The sequence below is a fragment of the Platichthys flesus genome, chromosome 19 (assembly GCF_949316205.1).
Source record: "Platichthys flesus chromosome 19, fPlaFle2.1, whole genome shotgun sequence".
Taxonomy (NCBI): domain Eukaryota; kingdom Metazoa; phylum Chordata; class Actinopteri; order Pleuronectiformes; family Pleuronectidae; genus Platichthys; species Platichthys flesus.
Genome location: NC_084963.1, coordinates 8935110 through 8955367, shown reverse-complemented (window position 1 = coordinate 8955367; position 20258 = coordinate 8935110). Strand labels below are relative to the sequence as shown.

At 44.4% G+C, this 20258-nt stretch overlaps 1 protein-coding gene across 1 annotated transcript in view; it reads left to right on the top strand.

Annotated features, from left to right (window-relative positions):
- The first annotated feature begins 9117 nt into the window (after positions 1-9117).
- Positions 9118-20258, top strand: part of unc5cb (unc-5 netrin receptor Cb) — a 113702-nt gene continuing 102561 nt past the window's right edge. The window contains exon 1 of the mRNA XM_062413278.1: positions 9118-9665. Within this exon, the coding sequence (XP_062269262.1) occupies positions 9536-9665 (130 nt within the window). The 5' untranslated portion in view covers positions 9118-9535. The remainder of the gene's footprint in view (positions 9666-20258) is intronic.

The following is a 20258-nucleotide window of genomic DNA, read 5'->3' as shown; positions in this document are numbered from 1 at the left end:
AACACTGGAGGTGACGCACAGTACATCAACGCTGGTGATTCTAATTAAATAGCAGAAGATGGTAATTGATGGCAGAGTTTGGTGGTTGTGTGTGAGCGACGTCTTTATGTCGCCGTGTTTCATAAAACATGTCCTGCTATACTTGGACTAATTAGCTGAGACTGCAAATGAAGGTGATAGCTGTTTAGTGTCCGAATATACTTGACTTTATGAACTCTCAGTCATATTTTGGGATTCAATAGAGGTTTAACGACAACGTGCCATTAGATGTATAGGAATAATACAATGATATGTTGTACGTATATAATCCATTCTAAAACATGTATGTTATTAGTATAAATATACTAAAACAGAATTATACTTATATTTTGCAACAAAAATCACAAGTTGAGCTATAGTACCATTATTTGAAAAAGCTCTTTGTCATCCTTCAGTCATATTTTAGGTTCTAATAGAGGTAATATGACATGTGTAACACGCTTTAGTTTTGAATTAGGTGCTATTAGATGTATTGGAATAATACATACAAAATATTTAAATGTATAATCCCTGTTAAGACACACATAATATTATTATAAATATACAAAAGCACCATATCCTTCTATTTTTGACACAAACTATTATATGTAGTACTTTTGCATTATCATAAAGTAATTTGAAAAGACGGTTTTATTATCATTATTTGAGAAGAAGAAGTCATTCTGATTCAAATGGTAATTGTACTTTCCGTTCATGGTTCATAAACCGTGTTAGATCGTGTTATTCATCCGTCTCTCAGCTAATAATGACTATAGCACATAAAAAATGGAGAAATCATAAATATGTGCCCTCATTTTTCTCAATGGGGGGTGGTTTACATTAATTTGAATCTCTAGCCGAACCCAAAAGTAGGTTCAGCTCCAAATATCAAAGATCTGAAAAAGTCCAAAAACACAAACCCACGTCCACGTCTTCGTTCTGTATGGAGAACACAGCGGATCTATTGCTTACATTAATCAGAGAGTGTGTGATGTTCTTTTTTCTGTCTGTCTCATCTCTCATATTCATGATAGATCACTCATTAATTTATGCTTATCCACAAGTATGATCTCCCTTTATTCTTCAAAAAGAAGAAGAAGAAGAGGAAACAAAGATTTCCCTGTCAGCCCACTGCTCCAATTTACAGCGGCGTGTTTCACCCAGAGCCAAAGTCCCACCTCCTCCTCTCGCTGTCCTTGACACACTTACCCAAGGTGGACACGCTGACCCCATCAGCTGGTGCAGTACACGTCCCATAGGGGGCCGCAACACCCCGCAACCCTACTGCATCTATCTCCCGCTCCCACGTGCCGCGGCGTGGCCCCCTTCAAACGCCGTGGGCTGTCCCTCAGACAATTCCCTCTCAAGGAGTGATTAATGCCTGTTTACTTCAGGAAGGCCAAACCACCTCCCCAGATGGGAGGAGGGAAGAGGAAAGAGAACGGGAAGGAAACAGGAGAGGAGGAGGGACGAAGCAGATGTATGGACGGGACGGGAGCCGGTGGGATGCTGCGGCGCCGCCGGTGCCATGCAAGTGTGGCCTCCGAGCCCCGGCGAGCCATGGGTAATCAGGAGCTCTTATATAGTTAGCAAAGGCCAAGCAGGAACCTCTGTGGATCGGAGTCACATTGTTCAGTGGAGAGAGAGCAAATACCTCTCTTCAAGGATGCACATGTGTTTATTAAACAATGAATCACATGCCACTGCCTTGAGGATACTGTCGCTCTGCTTCCCTGTTGAAGTGCCACCAGCTGCTAGACAACTGTTTGGTTTGCGTCACCGCGATCGAAAGAGAGAGCCGTGATGAGCTTTAGTTTCCCGGTGAAAACCACTGAGAGGGAAACAGTGCAGAGGAAGTGGAGCAAACATGAACGTGTCCTGCTGCAGATTAATGCAAAATTTGGTTCCATGAGATGTGAGAAACAGTTAGATTACAAGCAACTGATTTATCGTTATTTCTCCACAGGAAAAATGAATGTTGCACTCAAGCGTATTTTCGAGATATACCGGTTAGGATCTAGAATGAGTAAATTGGCTGTGCATATGTATGAGCCATTGGCTTGTGTGTGACCTGCTTCTGTTTGGCACCATGTTTGCCTTGCGTCGCTTTTGATGTTCCAGTGATAAAGACATTTACCCGGGAGGGATTAATGATGTGTTTCTTCTACGACCACAACAAGTGAGACTTCTGATACTACACCAGTTAACTGATGTGGATCATCTGACCATATCTTTGCCGATATTATCATATATGCAGTGGTGGAGGAAGTACTACTAATAATAAATAAAAGCACAAACATGTACAAGCACCACATTAACCTTTCTACTTGAGTTAAAGCCAGTATTTGCTTTTAGATATATACTAGATTATTGGCAACTACACCAGTTTTTTCCTGATATATGGAGTAAAAGTGAAAAGTACCCGAATATAAATCTAGTGAAGTCAAGCACAGATACATATAAGATGTACTTGAGTACCGTACCGATGTAAAAGTACTTTTTTTACTTCCTACTACTGGTCATGTGAATGATCAAGGAGAGTTTGATCTACAACAAAGACAAACCGGGAGCAGCGGATGAGATATGTGTTGTTGAGGGGCCATATCTGGTCTGAGGTGAATCTGAAATCCGTCCAACTATCAGCGCCTGGTGCACAGGCTCAGTGTCTGGCTTGCGTCGGCAGTCACGTTGGAGTAACCCTGGTGGTGTGATGAGCTGCAGCACTTCAGTGTTATCAGCCGCAGTCTTCTACATGTGGTACAAGGACAAACAACATTAGTGAACCCTCATCACGGAAGCCCAGAAGAACTTTGGAAATTTAAAGTAAAACAGATTTAACAAACCACCACTCAGGTGTTTTTGGTATATTGTGTTTAATTTCCATTTTGGCCCTGAACCATTGTCACAGTAAAATAAGGCCTAGGTAAAATATTTAAAACCCCATGCCTCACTCTGAGCACGATCTAAAACAAAAAAATTATGAATAAATGAAACACTTTTTCAGGGTTAGTTCAGTGGTTTTGTAAAGTTGATTACATTAATAAGGCCAGCAAGTTATATATAAGTCGTTACACAAAAGCACGGAAAGAAAATTCACCTACCTACAAGATGCTTTCATCACCTGACTGGGAGATAATTGAGAATTAAATTCAATATATGATGTTTTTTATTCACAACGATTGCAAATATAATGCATTTTTTATTTCATTCTCCTTATCTTGCATAACTGCAGCAATGGGAGACACACAGAAAGAAGGCTTGTGTGCTGATTGTGTTACTGTTATGTTGAAGCACACCCCTGGTGGCAGCGGTGTCTTTGGCTCACTGTGTTTTACAGGATGACTCACGGTCGTGACAGACAGGAAAATCGATATTTTGACTTTGGCCACTGTTTTTTTTTTCTCTTAGAGGAGGAGCAGCGGTAATGGAAGAGGACTGTAAATAAGTGGAAGGTTCTTGACAAATGAATCCATTAACATTTGCCTGTGTCGCCTGGCGAGCAGATTTGCTGTTTTATGGAGCAGGAAAAAAGAGCTAGTAAATCTGAGGGCGCCGTACGGGTGAGGAGCTGAGAGCAGGCTGGGGAACACATCTCCCATGATGCAGCACTTTATCTCCTTCCCAAATGGCATCTTTATCTGCCTAAATTAAGTTTTGATTCCTTGCCACATATGGAGCTACAAATCACTTTTAATACTGATATCAAGAGCAGCAGTAAAATGGGCCCAAAGCGACGGAGAGCAGCTTTATTGTGTGGCACATACTGCCACAGACCCCAGCAGTCACTGTCTCTCTGTGGCTCGCCGTTGTAAGAAAAATCAGCCCCCAAACCACTGCTTTGTGTGCAAATCATATTATGCCATTTGTCCCCGTTCGAAATCCCCTCTATCCTGCAGCCCTGCACACAGAGCAGCTTCAGCCGTCTACCTGTTACTCTGCGGAGGAGGACGAAGGACGGCCCCTAAAGGTGACTTAATTTATAGCTGTGATTAATTTCCAATTCCAATTTCACCCCGGTGATGTTTATCTTTAAAATTAGAAAGAAGCCGAGGCCCGGTCGTGTGTGTGTGTAGCGGCGATGGGAAGGGGGATGGGTCGGGCATTGGGGGGGGGGGGGGGGGGGGGTCCCACACAGAAGCTGCCATTATCCTCAGTCTGCCGGCATATCTCGCTGTTTGTTTGTCTGCCTATCAATCTGTGGGACTGCCTGTCGCTCTGTCTAATTGATCAGCAGCCTGATGGGAGAGACGGAGAGGGCCGGTGAGCGCTCGGCGGCCATATGCAATGTCTGACATATTCCGGACAAGACCAGAGTCGACAGACAAGCCGGCAGCTCTGTGAGGATGAAGGCTGATATCAGTGTGCTAACGTGTAGATTAGGCAGACATCTTAGATGAACATGACAAGGTGATAACGTTTGTTGAGTTGCAGAAAGTGTTACGTACAGCTGGGCCTGATGAGAACACGTTTTGTTGGTATTTGGGCCAAAAATCATCGAAATTAACAATGTAAGAATCAGACTGGATGATGGCACTAGTGGCAAAGTCAGGGGATCACGAAAGGGGGATAAGCACTAAACAGAAACCCGCACTAGCGAGAGTTGTTGCGTACTTTAACAGCAATAATTGCTCTTTTAAAAACTATAATACATTGACATACTCACCTCTAGCTCGTTTGGAAAATGGACACGTGTTGCATGTTTTTCTTCTGCAATAGCATTTAATCCTGTGAGTTCTTCACACTCCAGCTCAGAAGGTGGCGGTAATGCGCCTTACAGTTGTTTGACAACCATCATAACACAACTGAGGAAGGAGAAGGAGATATCGCAAGTTTCTGTGAGATTGAGACAGATGTCACTGTGAAATATTTCCCAAGAAAGGCAGACGTGTGTTCTGAAGATTGTAAGATTATAAAAAATCTTTCATTATGTCTGTGGTCTCCCATGTTTAAAAAAATTAAATTGAGTTAAATATCCTCTAGTGTGCAGCAGCCCTGAGAGGAAGAAGAAATTAACACATTCACCCAGGTCTCATGTTTCCATCACTGCTGATTGGAGCCAGAGTCAATAAAAACTACTGCAGAGTCATGTGACCCATTGTAGATAGAAGCCAGATGCTAGTGGGTGTAGGTGGAGATTCACACTATCACTAATGTCTTCAAGCATTCGGATACATGCCAGTAAAGGTTGTTAAGAGTACATCAGTGAGATATGTGCTATCTTCTCTTTCGACTCTAACAGAGCTTTTCAGTTGTCGATCGCCTGATTGGCTCCCGACAGTACAGCTTCCCACATTTTTACCAGTCTTGCAAAAATGTGACACAGATTTTAATGCTTTTCACACATTTATAAGATCACGACGAGGAACGTGTGACTTTTGGAAGAAGATTGAAATCTGTTCCCTCTCTGTACTCACTAGCTTCTAAGGTTCCTTCCTATTTTGGCGAGCAGATGAGTGACTCAGACGGTGAGTCATGTGTAAATAAAGCACAGTTATTAAAGCATGCAGAAAGGTTCACGGGTGCAGGTGCTGTTAAGCTGAAAGCTAAAACGGTGGAAGATGTTGGATTGAAGCGGCGGCTCCTCGGCCCAGACGCTCCACTCCCAGCATCTCACAACCGCCGGCCCTCTCGGGGCTGTCGTGCGCCGCAGTGTCAAGTTTCCTGCGAGACTCGAACATCCATCTAGCACCCGACCTGTGGGCAGAAAGCCCCCCCCCCCCGACAAAGTTGTGCATGTGAGGAGGGTTAGTTGCTGAAAGGGGCCTGTTGACAATCTTTGGGGCATTGACACCTCAGGATTCCTGTGATATCCTCTCTGCCGGTGCACTTGCCATGTCCCCTCCTACGTGGGAGCGAAGGATGTTTGAGGTTACAGGAGTGTTTTTCCCTCTCCTCCATAAAAAACCTTCTCTTCTTCATTCTGGAGGGGAAAAATCTCTGCCTCCTTCAGATAGGAGCGGCCATGTGCGCCGGTCAGTTGCATTGGGAGGCATTAATAAGAAATGTAAACACAATTTCAAACCTCGCAGCTTCAGAGCAAACAAGAGACGATACAGAATGAATATTAAATTAGTACTATGGTTGAGTTCTATGTGATTATGAGGGTTTTGTACTGCGACTAATTCAAAAGAAGATATGCCAAAGCCCATAATTAGCTGGAAACAGTTTGTGTTAAAAATCATCTATCTGCATTTACAGAAAAACTCTCAACTAAAGTGAGACCGAGATTAAGATGTTTTTTGAGAAACTGCTGTTGCCCGTTTTCAGAGTCTGCACCGCGGAGGCTGATGTAAGATGTCAGAGGAGAATGGCAAAAGTTGTTCAAGTTAACAGGCCACAAATCAACGACAACCCGATACAACAGCCGTGTGCAGGAGTATAGTCCAGAAAGCACACATCATTTAACCTTGAATTGGATAGGCTGCAGCAGCACACGCAGCAGCAGCAGCAGCAGAGGGCTTCTCGCCACTTTCCACTCCAGTCAGCAAAGACGAAGAAGAGAATGGAGCTCTATATATGTGAGTCATCACCGGGACTGCATGGCTGAGGAGCGGAGGAAGAAAGCACGACGTGAGAAACCCTGGTTTGTGATATGACCAGCTGGTGACGGCATCGTGACGTGGCCTTCGCCGTGACACAAGATAAGGCACAAGAGGGGCGACCTGAACCAAACCACAAAGCCCCCCCCCCCCCCCCCGTTCTGGAAGAGTTTGAGGCAAGAATAAAAGCAATTTCCTGCATATCTCACCTGTAATTGAAATGCCAGCAAGACGACAGCTGCCCATTGACATCAGCGTACATTAAAAAACAAGGTGATGGAGGGGAGGAGAAAATCATTTTTCTTCAATTAGATTCATATTTTTTGTTATCGTGTTTCATGTTGGTGCAGAGATAGTGTCGAGCTCATATTCCACATTAATCACGTCGTGTCGGGGGCATTGCCTCGACATCTGTCATGAATATGTAATCACTCATCAGCCTTTTATCGGAATCACTGAAACAAATTTCCCCTTGCAAAGCAAAAGTTGTGTGAGTGTGTGTGTGTGTGTGTATGTGTGTGGGGGGGAAATTGTATGGCCGTTAGGCTGAACTCATTATTGATCAGGCACTGTGACATGCTATTACTACTTCTAAATAACAATTAGAGTGGTTGAAAGAAGGGCCAGGGCCGGACCCGGGCAGATAATTTATGCCTTCCTGCCGCAGTGGCTGAACTAAATTAATGACGATTTATGTTTACAAAATACAGAGACCAGGACCAGGAAGCGGAAACATCTGTTTACAGTATTTTAAATTTCTGAGACCATACAACATTTTAAAGAGAAATATTTACTTCCCACTTCACTTCATTTGTTACGCTGGTAGAGTTTTGGGGCTCATGTTTCAGACATGAGACGTTAACGATTCCCCCCAGTAGACGTTTTCCCTTTCAACTTAAAATGAAATTAATTGGTTAAGGCAAATAACTCACTGAATAAAAATAATCAGGACTATGAGAGAAGCTGATTTTTTTGTGTGTGTATCTGAATTAAAATATTGATTTATCTCCCTTCCTCTTCAAGGTCATCTCGTCAAGTCAAAGTTTATTAATAGATCACGTTTAAAACAACCAGAGCTGACCAAGGTACTGAAGAGCCTCAAATAAGAAAATAAAAAAGCAAACAGGGTACAAATCCCAAAAATAAAAAGCAGTACAATTGTAAACATCATAAATATTTGTGAGTTGAGATATTGCACAATAGCAGAAGCAAACAAACAATGTCTCAAACTCAACTGCAATTAAAAGCAAGTGATAAGAAGATGGTCTTCAGATGACCCTCAGACTTGTGACTCTCTGCAGGGGTTCCACCACCTATTTATTTAGTTTTCAATGGCAGTCACTGGATTACACTAGAACCTGTTTAATTAAAACACCTTACCTGGTACAACAGTAAAATGTTGCTTATGTTTTATATATAATAATGTTTGTGGACATTTTACTGCAGATTTTCGAATTTGAATTTTTAATACTTTAAATATTCTATTTTTGGCAGATGATGCTTTTGCACTTCAACTGATTGGGTTTCGAGTGCATACTTATACTTGTACTTGCCGGAGTCATTTTACATTGTGGTAGTGGTACTTTAACTTCAGAATAAGTAAGTAAGTAAATTTTATTCATAACGCACCTTTCAGAACCAAGGTTACAAGAGGTTTGAACAAAAGAGACATTAAGATAAAAAAAATAAATAACAGCGTAAAACAAACACGATAGAAGATTAAAAGATAATCAGAGGGCAATGAAAAACAATGGAACCATCAGGACCACACCAAGTTAAAATATTTACGAAATAGATTCATTTTTAACGACCTCTGACAAATGTCGACGGACTGTGCATTTTTTATTACTAAGGGAAGGCCGTTCTACAGGGTGCATGGGAGCCATGACAATAAATGTTTCTTAAAGGTTCAGTGTGTAGAATTTAGTGACAGCTAGTGGTGAAGTTAGATATTGCAGCTGAATTCAGTTGTCATAAAAACTCAAAAGGTTTGGTTGGCCAGTTTGGACGACAGTAAAAAAAAAAACATGGCAGCCTCCTTAGAGAGGACCCTCTCCTGATGTAAATATGCATTATTTAAATACTAAGGGTTCATTCAAGGGTAGAGAAAAATTTGTTCTTACAATTTAGGTGAAACACTAGTGGAAACATCGCTAGGATTATTTTAAATTCAATTTCTGCCAATAGATCCCAAGCACGAACCCTGCAATAAAAACATCTACTCTAAAATATGTTTGATGAGATTTCGTTTCTATTTATGGATTCATCTCGGAAAGAGAGAGTAAATCAAAAAGGAGACTGCAGGATCATCCCCGGAGCATCAGCGATTGTCACATGCGTTGGATCCGAAGCCTCCCACTCGTCACGGGGAGTAACAGCATCCATTCCTCGCTGCTGTCCGGGCCAGGTTTTGTTACAGCGCCGCCACTTGCCGGAGCACTTGGATTGGCTGAAGAGAAAGGTAGCCCGCAGAGACGGCTCCTTCCTCCTCCTGCTCGGTCCTGTCAGTGGAGCGCAAGGAGCGGCGCGCACCTACACACACACGTTCCTCTCTCACACACACTCTCTCTCTCACACACCGCACGCGTGAAAGGTGCCATAGAGGTGGGGGACACACCGGAGGACTTTGGCACGGGACTGACCGGAGCATGAATTTGCCATCAAGACATCGATCCACACTTCTCCACAGACCAAGTGCAGCGTCCAGGGGAAGAGCGGACGGAGGCAGGTTTTAAAGCAACATCTTCTCCGCACGGAGGACGATGCACCCGCCTCTTGATCCGTAGTAAACTGTCACACTTCGCATGTGCGTAAAGAAGACACAGCGCTGGATCCATTTTTACGCAGAGCTGGTTTCTTTTTTTTGGTGCGCCCGGGTGAATATTTGGCTGCGGCGCGCAACGACGACGCGTGTGCGAGCTCATTTCCCCCAGTGAGAGTCGGACTTATTGGCTCCGAGCGGAGTTTGACTCCCCGTCATGAGGTGCGGCGGCGGCGGCGGCGCACGGACTCACGCACACGGAGGAAAAGTGCCCGGACCCTCTCCTGAGATGCGGACCGTGTCCTGGCTTTTGCTGCTTCTCCTTGTGGATCTCGCGGTGGCTCAAGGTAAACGCACTTTCTTGACCCGTGAACTTGGAATCGTGCACTCTCTACAAAAAAGTTGTGCAAACTCCAGGTGCTCATGGAGGAAACCACCTGAGCTGAGTTTAGTCACAGACGTGTAAGAGAAATAGTTTTTCCATCCATTTTGGCCACAGGCTTTCATACAGATTAGAGGATAAATCCAGCCTGTAGCCTGCTTGCATCAAAACAAGTGGGCCTGATGCAGCCTAATACACCCTCTCAGTTAAATTATATAAATACACAACTCAATTTCAAAGTGTAAATGAAAGGTTCCCTGAAAAAAAATCATATTTATCATATTCAAATTCATGAACCAGAGTTGACCCATCCGTGTTGAGGGGACACAAACATATTTAAAAACCCAGTAAAGATGTGGCCACTGTTTCATTCAAGAAATTCAATACTGCTCATTTGAAAAGCACAACGAGCATTTTGTAAACAGAATCATATCTGTCATAGATCTGTTTCTCCGAGGAAACAAAGTGCTGCTCTATACAGAGCTTCTCAGGTCAAAATGAAATGTGCCCCATCTTATTCCAACCTCAAATACTGCTGTGCACTGAAATGATGGGGGAAAAGCTACAGGATATAAAATATATATAACATGCACATAATTATCATTATCTACTGAATTAAATTCAAGTTCAGATTCTTGGCCAGTTTTCAAATGTAATTCCCCCAGGAGGTCACAGGATGAGAGGCTGAACTTTTATTCATTCGCTCAGATCTTCACTTTCCACGGTGAAACAATAACAATAACACAATTATTAAGCATTGCTCTGGCCTGATATGACGTATAATTGAATAGCATAACTCCACGAATGGGATTTTCACTATTTGGGAGTGAGCACACCCTCCTCTGATATCAAATTCAAGCTACATGAGAGATGTGATTGTCCTGACCTTTGTTCCGAGAAGTCGTCTGCAACACATGCCTGAAATATGAAGCGGTGAAACGTAGGAATTATCCATTTTCCTTTTCAACGCGGCACTTCTCGTTCAGACGACTTTAAAATTTGTCAGCGTCAGTCAGTGAGCACATTTCAAACCCTCGTTGTGTCCTCAGCCTTTTTTCCCCTCAGTCGTGCGTTGAAAGATATTTGCTGTGAACCCCGGAGTTGCCGTCAGTGATGGAAAGCGCCGAGATAATGCCGCGGCACCTGAAGCCATTCACTTAATCTGCTCTCTCCTGAGTGGGATTGTCTGTCAAACAAAGGCAGCTAGGAGGAACCCATGTGCGCGAGGGGTGGATGCGCATTATGATGTGTTTGTGCATGTGTGTCAGACGCCCAAGTGTGCGTATGTGCTGCTGGAGTTGAAACGTAGGTGGTCTCTGCACTGCTTCTCTTTCTGGAATGAGCTGGGGCTGAATAGCATGTCGAGATGGGTGTGGAGGGGTCTGCAGACGACAGACTTCTCCACGGAAACACCTTAGGTAGAGGTTTTCTCCGTGGCCTAATATAGTTTTTAAGGTTAAGGCTTTGCTGCTCATGCAAGAGCAACACACAACGCTCAAATTTGCGGTCCGAGCACATCGCCTAGACGGGGATGAGGGTCTGCAAGCAACCTTATCTAGCCGCCCCAGACCTCCATCTCACTCCTACATAGTTAATGAGCAAAAAGGCAAGAGGAGAGGAAGAGTGGGGGGGGGTGAAAAACATGCACAGGTCCGGTTTCTGAAGTGAAGGGTGAGATGACATAATACCCATTCCTAACCCCCCCCGAGAGCCCTGTGTCATTGACTGGATGGGAACACGAACAAGGTCCTCCTCTGTCCATTAGGAGGTCGATACAGCAGGAGAACATTGTTTGAGGCTAATTAATGGGCCCTCGCTATTTTTGGGCTCCGATGAGCTCCACACGCTTTCCCGAATCGCCGGAGAGTCACTTCTTCAGTGTGAAACTACTGGTGATCAAAGTGGCTCGCTTACCCCGAGACGCTCCTCATAACGTCATCCCCCCCCACCCCCCCACCCCTTTCCCCCCCTGTGTATTTGAAACGTATTTTCCGTACATATCATGTGGCTGCTGCTGCTGCTTGTTTTTTTACCTTTTGACTTTGCCTTAAGAGGACTTGCTCTTAACACACACACATGCACACACACACACTAACACACACACAGAGGAGAGTGAGCGCTGGGGAAATGAGAGCGCTCATTAACCTGCTGAACTCTTGACAAAGGAGACAGGTTGAGACAGATTTAAGCTGGGAGCTGCCGGAGAGGTAGCTGAGAGCTCTGTGACAGTAGCTTGATTGGAAACCGTCGGTGGAAGAACAGATGAACTTCTGTACTTGGCGGGCACAGAGGCAGGGCTGTTATGTTTCTGTGGCTGTGTCCTCTGTGCATGTTGTTTGTTTTCTTTAAAAGGTGCAGAGTTGTGATGGGAATGCCTCCCTCTTGAAGGAACGGGTCATATGTGGAAACAAACTGCAGGAGACGTTTTGCAGCATTTATTTCCTCCTGTGGGGACTGTAACAAAAACCTTGCTTCTAATTGGTAGATCTGAGATATTGGGATTTACTTTTTCCATGAAACATACTGACCCTGCAGCTACACTTTCGTTTATCGATTTCACATAATAAATCTGCCTCCGAGATGAGATGGGTTCAAAGAGGATTTCTGAACCACCACTGGAAATCTTGACCTCTGCCCAGGAGGTTAGGCTTCCTCTGCTTATTTATGTATTGGTTTGTTTGATGGTGAGCAAGATTTTACAGAAACTAATGGACAGATTAGTGCGAAAGTGGGTGGAAGACAGCGGTGTGGGTCAGGGGAGAACCCATTACGTTTTGGTGTGGATGGCGAGCAGGGGGCGGATCAGGGAATTCATTTTTTCCCTTTCTTTAACATTGTGAGATGGGGTGTTTCAACATTCTCCTTGATTTCTCAGGGAATAATTCATGGATCTTGAGGGAGAAGAACCAGCAAATTTACAAAAACTGCTTTTAACGATTATATTCTAGTGATGAATGAATTGAAGTGCAGTAAAAAGTATATTCATAAATTTCCTCATAAATGTAGTGGAGAAGAAGTACAAACTTGGATAAAAAAGAAGAAGCTCAAAGTAAGGTACCTCTAACGTGTAGGTAGGCTGCTTAAATACAAGAGTAAATGTCCTCAGTTAAATTCCACCACTGAAAAAAAACACTTTTCCAAGGACTTGGTTTTTCTAAGTTCATTAAACTCAATCACACTGAGTTAGTATGTTTTTTTGACCCTGAAGTAGAAGCACCTTATTTAAGACTAGTTTTAATGACAGGCTGATAAAAGCAGAGTTAAGTACACAAGGTATTTCTTTTAAATGAAACTCAATGTTGGAGTGCAGTGGTATATCTATGAGTGTGTAATATGTGGTTCAGCTTGATTGAATATAAGTGGACGGTTGGCTCTTGGCAGACGCATGTGCTCTGAGTGCTAGTTCAAGATGTTGAATGTATGAAGAGGGGAAGAGGAAGTTGTTTTCTTTCATCGGTTTTCTTATTTCTTTTCATGGCCGACACGCTACACACGTTAACACTGACGTCTTCTTAGTGGGTCTTCGTGTCAGGCAGCGGACTTCATTCATAAAGCTAAGCCCATGGGGGCCGGCCTTCCCCGGGAGAAGTTCAGCTTTTCCACAATGAAGCTTTTCTTTTCTCCCTCTTCCTTTTCTTACTCTCCCTCCGTGTTCTCTCCACTTTCTGATGATGTGTCCTCCGAGGCCTGTTTATGGAGGGAAAAGTTGAACTCTCTTCTAATATATATTTCTACGGTTTTCTGAAATGTTGTGACTCAGCGCACAGTGAGACGTTGTGCGTGCAGCACACTCTCTCTCTCTCTCCGGCCGATCTGAGCGCCGCCTTAAGAGCGCAGGTAAACGCCAATGTTATTTCTATCATTATTATTCTACCATGCTTCCATGTGGCCTGACAACTGGCTCCTTCGGGGCCACTAATTTCATAGCCACTGCGGTCATTCTATAAACAGGGCCCGTGTACGCACAATGAGCACATTGTGTTGAAGGAGCAGTAGTTAGAAATTACCTCCTATGATAGCCTTTTGCCAGTGCAAGCATTACACCACCCCTTAAAGTCGAGGCAATTTGATGTAATTGAAGGAAAGTAAGATTCGGTAATACACTCGCACATGTGCAGGTGAAGGGAGAGGGCAAAGCAGACAGACGGTACAGTATGGTCCCACCCTGCTGAGGGGGAGCAGAGGTGCATGCTGGTTAGTAGCTGAGCCGCAGACGTGGTGGTGAGTGATAATTACTGTGAAAATTGGCTGCTGAGTTTGCGTCCCTGCTCCGCTTTATGCCGTATACTATTGTTATTGAAAAGCTAAATATACACACACTGTGGCTATGTCCGGGGCTGGGAGGCAGTTCATGAGGATCAACTGGAAGCAAATATCCTTACTGTCATCGTGAGCAGGATTTCAGGCCAAATTCCTGTAGTGCCACTACATCGTTCTTTTCTGATTTACAAATTATATATATTTAAATTCTCTGTCTCACTTTCCTCTCTTTGTTCTCCCTGATGGACCCATTTAAAATCCCTATGTCATATCTGAGGCTCATTTAATACCTCATTCAACTTTAAAGATATTTTTATGTAACCCAGAATGCATCATGTTGAATTTGTGTATTTAATGACATTGTGTCAACTTGTTCGCAGGCTTTTTTAAAACTCCCAGATTCACAGTAACTAATGCTTGTGTGATCCGCAAAAGGTTCCTAAAAGAAAAGCAAACTTTGAAGATAATGTAATGATGACTCCAGGTTCCTTTGTGCAATAATCTCCCGTCCTTCCAGAGCGTAAGACAAAAAAAAAAAGAAAACCACAGGAAAAAGAGGAGTGATGATAAGACTGAGAAGAGGGTGATCGCAAGGACACAAGAGAAGCAAATGGGACAGAAAGATTAGTGGAGAGAGGGAGGTAGGAGAGGGGGTGAGAGTGAAAGACTGAGAGAGAGAGAGAGAGAAAGCGAGAGAGAGGGAGAGAGAGGGATGAAAGCAAGATATGGAGTGAGGACGGCGATGGACAGGGGAGGGACGGAGAGTGTGTCATTAATCACCCTGTGTGACACGCTCAACTACAGGGGAGCTTCACAGTGCAACATTCACTTCTATTAGCAGTCCATTAGCAGAGCCCGGCACAAGTAGCAACACTTGACAGGCAGGCCTGTGCCAGAATGTCTGACCCGTGTGTCTACACACAATGTAAACTGCACCACCTAGATAGAGTGTGTGTTTGTGTGTGTGTGTGTGTGTGTGTGTGTGTGTGTGTGTGTGTTGTGTGTGTGTGAAGGCTTGCTTATAATTGTTTTGAGAGCAGGGTGAGTCAAAGTGAACCAGCTGTTTTATTTACTATTTCACAATGTCAGACATCTTTGCTTTTTAGGCCATAGACCGCAAATGAAAATGATTGCATAAAAAGTCCCACTTACATGTACGCGGCAGGAGGAGATGGGACATAATGACTGCGAGGGTGATGATAGCGGCGGTGACCTGATTTCCTACCTGCGATATGCCCCTCCACCGGAAAATGGCCCTTCAAAGTTGAGGCGGCTGATCCATTAGAGGTGCAGTCATTTGTCATTCAAAAGGCTCGTTGGCCTCTTACTCGCCCCGAGAGCCCTGTGATTACGGGATCCCAGCCAGAGGAGGGGGACAGGGGGGTGTGGACCACTGTCCCTGCTCTTGATCTACAGTTCATTTATGATTAGAGATCAGAGCCGGAAAAAATTTGGACGAGTGGGTGGGTGGCGGCGGTGGTCAGGGGGCGCACTGGAGAGGAGGACAGAGCCAAAGGGGGAGAGAGAGAAGTGATTACGAGTTAAGTGGCCCTTCTCATGCCATTATAAGCAGCAGGGCTGACAGAGCACATCATGAGTGAGTATAAGTACATACTCCACTCCTGCCCTTTAATTTGGCACCATGGCCCCCCCCCCCCCTGGTGTGTAACCGCTAATGTCTTCCTGCATTTTTGTGTGCCTAACATTTCAATCAGTAAAGGACGTGTCATTACAAACACAGGTAAAAAAGAATAAATAAAAGATAGTGGAATGGGGGGGGGATGAAATTTATTTATTCTATTACGCCTCCGTATAATTACCTTTTGGGGTTACACATCACGTTTTGTGAGTGAATAAAAATCAGGCATAATTAAAGGACTTATACATATGAGTCTGTACAATCTGCTGCACCTTGATTGAATTTGAAGGGACTGTGCTGCTGGAGGTTTTCTCTCTTCAGAGTGATATTCTAGTTTAGGAATAAAGTCCATATTCCTTATCTGCTTTTCTTCTTGTTCGTTCTATAATTGTGTGATAAACGTCAGCATCCCCCCCCCCCCCACACCCATACTTTAGCTGATGTAACCATCCGTGGACACACCAAAACACCAATGTCCTGTACTGTTGCCATACATGCCATTCCACCTAGTAAAGAGGATTAGGGCGCAAAATAGTCGGAGTTAGGGATTTGAGACGCTGCTGCAGGGCTGCTGCTCTTATGCATGCACACAGACACTATTAAAAGCTCAAAGTGCTGATGAGCGGTAAAAGGCAGAGTCGGTGGGAATGCTGTTATTTCCCCAATGTCCTCTAGCCGTGCTCCCTGCGGTCTCGGTTCCCCCCGGCCCAGCGTGGAGCACGGAGCAGCCTTGGTGTCGTGGCAGGCACAGACCTGTTATGGCACAGCGAGGTTCAGAAGCAGCTCCGACGGTGCAACGCATTTTTAGGACACACGTGCCCTGCGTGCGGTCCGAAGGTGTGAGATGATCCCAGCTTAGCTCCCCTGTTGGATTTCAATTGGACCGAGTAGAAGCTCCAGTCAAAGTTAGGGGAAAACCATTCGTTTGAATTCCTGCGAAATGGACGGTTGGTCCCGAGCTACACCTTATAATTTACAATTTAAACAAAGTTTCCAAGCGCGCTGTTTACAAAGAATTTAAATTGCTATAGATCAAACATCTGAACCACGTCCTGTTTCGTGCCCACAGCCAGTGTTGTAAACACACTTGAGAACAATTTTCACTGTAGTTGACGTTTGCATGCAATGGTAAAAATGTCGGAAAAAAAGGGCTTCAGCGATCCTGTCCACTTTCCAATAATTAACTGAAACTGAGCTAATCCCAACAGCACAATAAGAATGCTAATAACATGTTTTATTGGTGTTTTAAAACAACATCCACAATCCATTGGTTGGAAGTAAAAACTCCATAAACATGCTGTTGCTTTAAATGAGAACATTATAGTTTCAGTAGCTGACTGGTTCATTCAGACACTGACTTTTGAGAGTTTAGAGAAAACAGTCCAGAGTACGGATATCCTCATTGCAGGGTTCTTTTTCCAATCCTCTTCTCAGTGGCCGCCGGGACACCTTTTGATGTTAAAGCCAGGCTATATGTTCAGGTCTGATGAGAAAGGCCAACGTACCACGGAGGCGGTAATGAGCGAGATGATATCAGAGGTGACTCACAACACCTGAGTCACACGCGCAGCGCCCAGGCTTTGGCAATCACCTGAAATTTCATGCCTCCACGGAAATCAAGCGCACGCTCTCCAGAATGGAAATCCAGCTGCTGTCTTCCCCTCTGTTCTGACTCTGATTGACAAAGCTAAACCCTTAATCCTGGCTTTGCCCTGTCTTGTGCTCGGAGCCGCAGCTCCACCAGTGGAATGGGACTAAAGCAAATCTATGAATACCCTCCTGAAGAATAGGAACAATATTCATCTGTAATAAGTCATATTCCGAGCCGCCGTCTATTTCGTTAAGCCCCCGAGTGGATACAGACGCACATCTCATATACCTGCAGACTGACGCGCCGGCTTCATTCTGCCGTTGAGTGTGTCACATCTCTGCATTGTGGAGAAGGGTGGTGGTTTCCAGACGCTGCACTAATGTCTGGTTGGGGAGGGTTGTGGTCTATGTATGTCAGCAGAACAGAGAGGGAGAGAGGGAAGGAGAGAGGGAGGGAGGGGGAGGGGGGGGGGACCACAGGACCTGGCTGAAACTTGAGAGCCGGAGACCCACGCTCCCCATTTCCTGTCTCCACTTTATCAGCATCTTGCTCTGTGTTATTTCTGTGCTCTTAAAGCATCCAGCGAAAAGGCTCGCCACAGATAAATGTTTGTTCCTCCCCGTGCTTTATGGGGCTCAAATGAGGGACTTTACCCCCCCCCCCACCCCCCCTTTCCTCCGTCATTCTTCTTTTTTTTTCTTCCTCCATTCCTGTGTCTGCTTTGAGATGCCACAAGAGAAGTTATGGCCTCTGGTTTACATTATGGTTCCTTAAAGATGGGCTCGGGAAGTCTAAAAGGACAATGCCTGTACTTGTTTTTCAAAAGCAATACTTTTTGTTTTTACTAGACAGTCGGGAAAGGGCAAGAGAAAAGGCAGGTTTGTTTAGTTGCAGCAAGATGTGTGTTTATTCTGCAAGAAATAATTATTTGCAAACACATCCGTTCATTTAGATCTGAGGGATGAGAAGTCATATTCTTTTTGAAAGGACAGTCATTGTTGTGTTCTAGTCATTTCAGACTCTTTCTGCTCTTATCACCTCTTATAATATTTTCCTTTCGACTCACATAATTCGGCATGCTTCTGTTTTCTTTGCTATCCATAAGACTGCAACGTTGTGTAGGTGTGTGTCTTTTGTGTGCGCGTGTTGTCTATCCGTGGCCTGTGTGTGTTTGTTCAACAATAACCAAGTCTCTTTCAGATAAATCTATGCGAAAAAACCAGACCATTCATCCCCAGGAAATCAATCTTTCTCATAATTCCCTTCATTTTTCTTCCATCTGTTATCTACCGAGCTGCCAGACTTTTTAAACAGAGCAGACCATTACCAGAGGGCAGAATTAAATGTGTGTCAGAATGCCAGCCTGTAAAGTTGTTGTTTTTACTGAGTTAAATGAGGTGCTAAATTAAAGCTTCACAATTGGTAGGCAGCGTTGTATGATTAACCCTCTTCTCATCAAACCCTCTATGTACCCCTGCTTACAAGAGAAGGGAAGAGTCAAAATGTTTGTTAAGAGTTACGCTACTGAAATCACGCTTGACTGTCCCAGGCATCTTTGACGTCTTTTTGTGTAATTACTCCGTGCAAGTGTCAGCAAACTATGTGGAATTCATGACCAGCATCGTGGAAAACGTCCTGTGAACCACCCAACCCCCCCACCGCCGCTGCCGCCGCCACCACGATACCCCCCAGCACCCCTCAACCCAGACACCCATACTCAGTGACCTCTTTTCTTCATTTGGGGCTTTGTTACTCTGAGTCCAGTAATAGTTTGCAACTGGAGATTGCTGGTGGGTGTTAGCACTTTCCTGTGTTTGCACAGCGTGTTTTTGTGAGCGTGGCTATGTGCATGTGTGTGTGTGTGGGTGTGTGTGTGTGTGTTTTCCATATCTCCACCATCAGTCCCTGGTGACCTAAAGTACTGGCAGACAGTGTTTAACTGGGGCAAACTCAATGGGTCTAATTTAAATGGGGCCCAGACAGAAGCCCCACAGTGAAGAGTTACTTTATGACTCCCAACATGTAAAGCACACTGTCGAAGCTGCAACGATCCGTCTGCCTTTTCTTCATCCCCTCCTCCTCCTCTTCCTTCTTGTTCTCCTTCTGCTTCTTTTCCCCCACCTCGTCCTCTTTTCCGTCCTCTCGAAAAAACCCCCAAATTCAGAGGGTTCCACGCTGAGGCTAAGTGTCCGTGTTGTCTTTGATTTGAATGCATTCTTCATTTAATGAATCCTGCGGAGATGAGGTTGGTAATGGCAGAAAGCAGCCTGCGCCGCTCTGAAAGTTCACCGCTCTAAATGTCAGAATTATTAACGAGCTCCGAGTGTCGGTCCCGAGCTTGTCCGACATGATGTTCCATAAAGGATTGACGAAGAAAAAAAGAAAAATCAAGTGCAGCTGCCCTCGCCTTCACAATATGTCTGTGTCTTCGTCGGCTGAGAGTGTTGCATTAGGAGACAAGTACGCTGCAATGAATGCAAATCCTCCACGTCGTGTCGGGGACTGGCAGTTGACGGCAGCCTCCAGCTGTGCGTTTGCCCCTTTCAAGGAGTTAACCAAACAGTAGGCAGAAGGTGAATAATGGATGTTGTTGTGATGACTGCTCTGAGATGCAGAAAGGGGAAGAAGAAAAAAAAAAAAAAAGCTGGAGTTCTTTCCTAAACCAGGTCAAATGTCTGAATTGGCCCTTTTTTGTATACAGAGGAGTGTTTCTTGCTCCAAATTCCTACAGTAAACACACAAGTCTTGTTTGCTGTTTAACCTCCCCGGGCTCCCAATCTGTTCAGGCATGGAACCCGCACTACTGGTACAGACACTCACTGCAGCGTGTATGCCAATACCCGACCTCACTTTGCTGCCTACAGATTAGAACATGCCCTCAGCGGCATCGCAGCAGGAAGGATCAATTTCTTTTTCCAAATATCGTCTCAAGCGTATGGATTCATTTTTATGACTCGCCAGTAATAATATGGGGGGATGATGAATGATTAGTATTTTTGTATACGTGTTCTCTGTTATTCGTTTTATTGAGAATCCATTGGGGGAGCATGGCTGTTAGAAAATTGAGG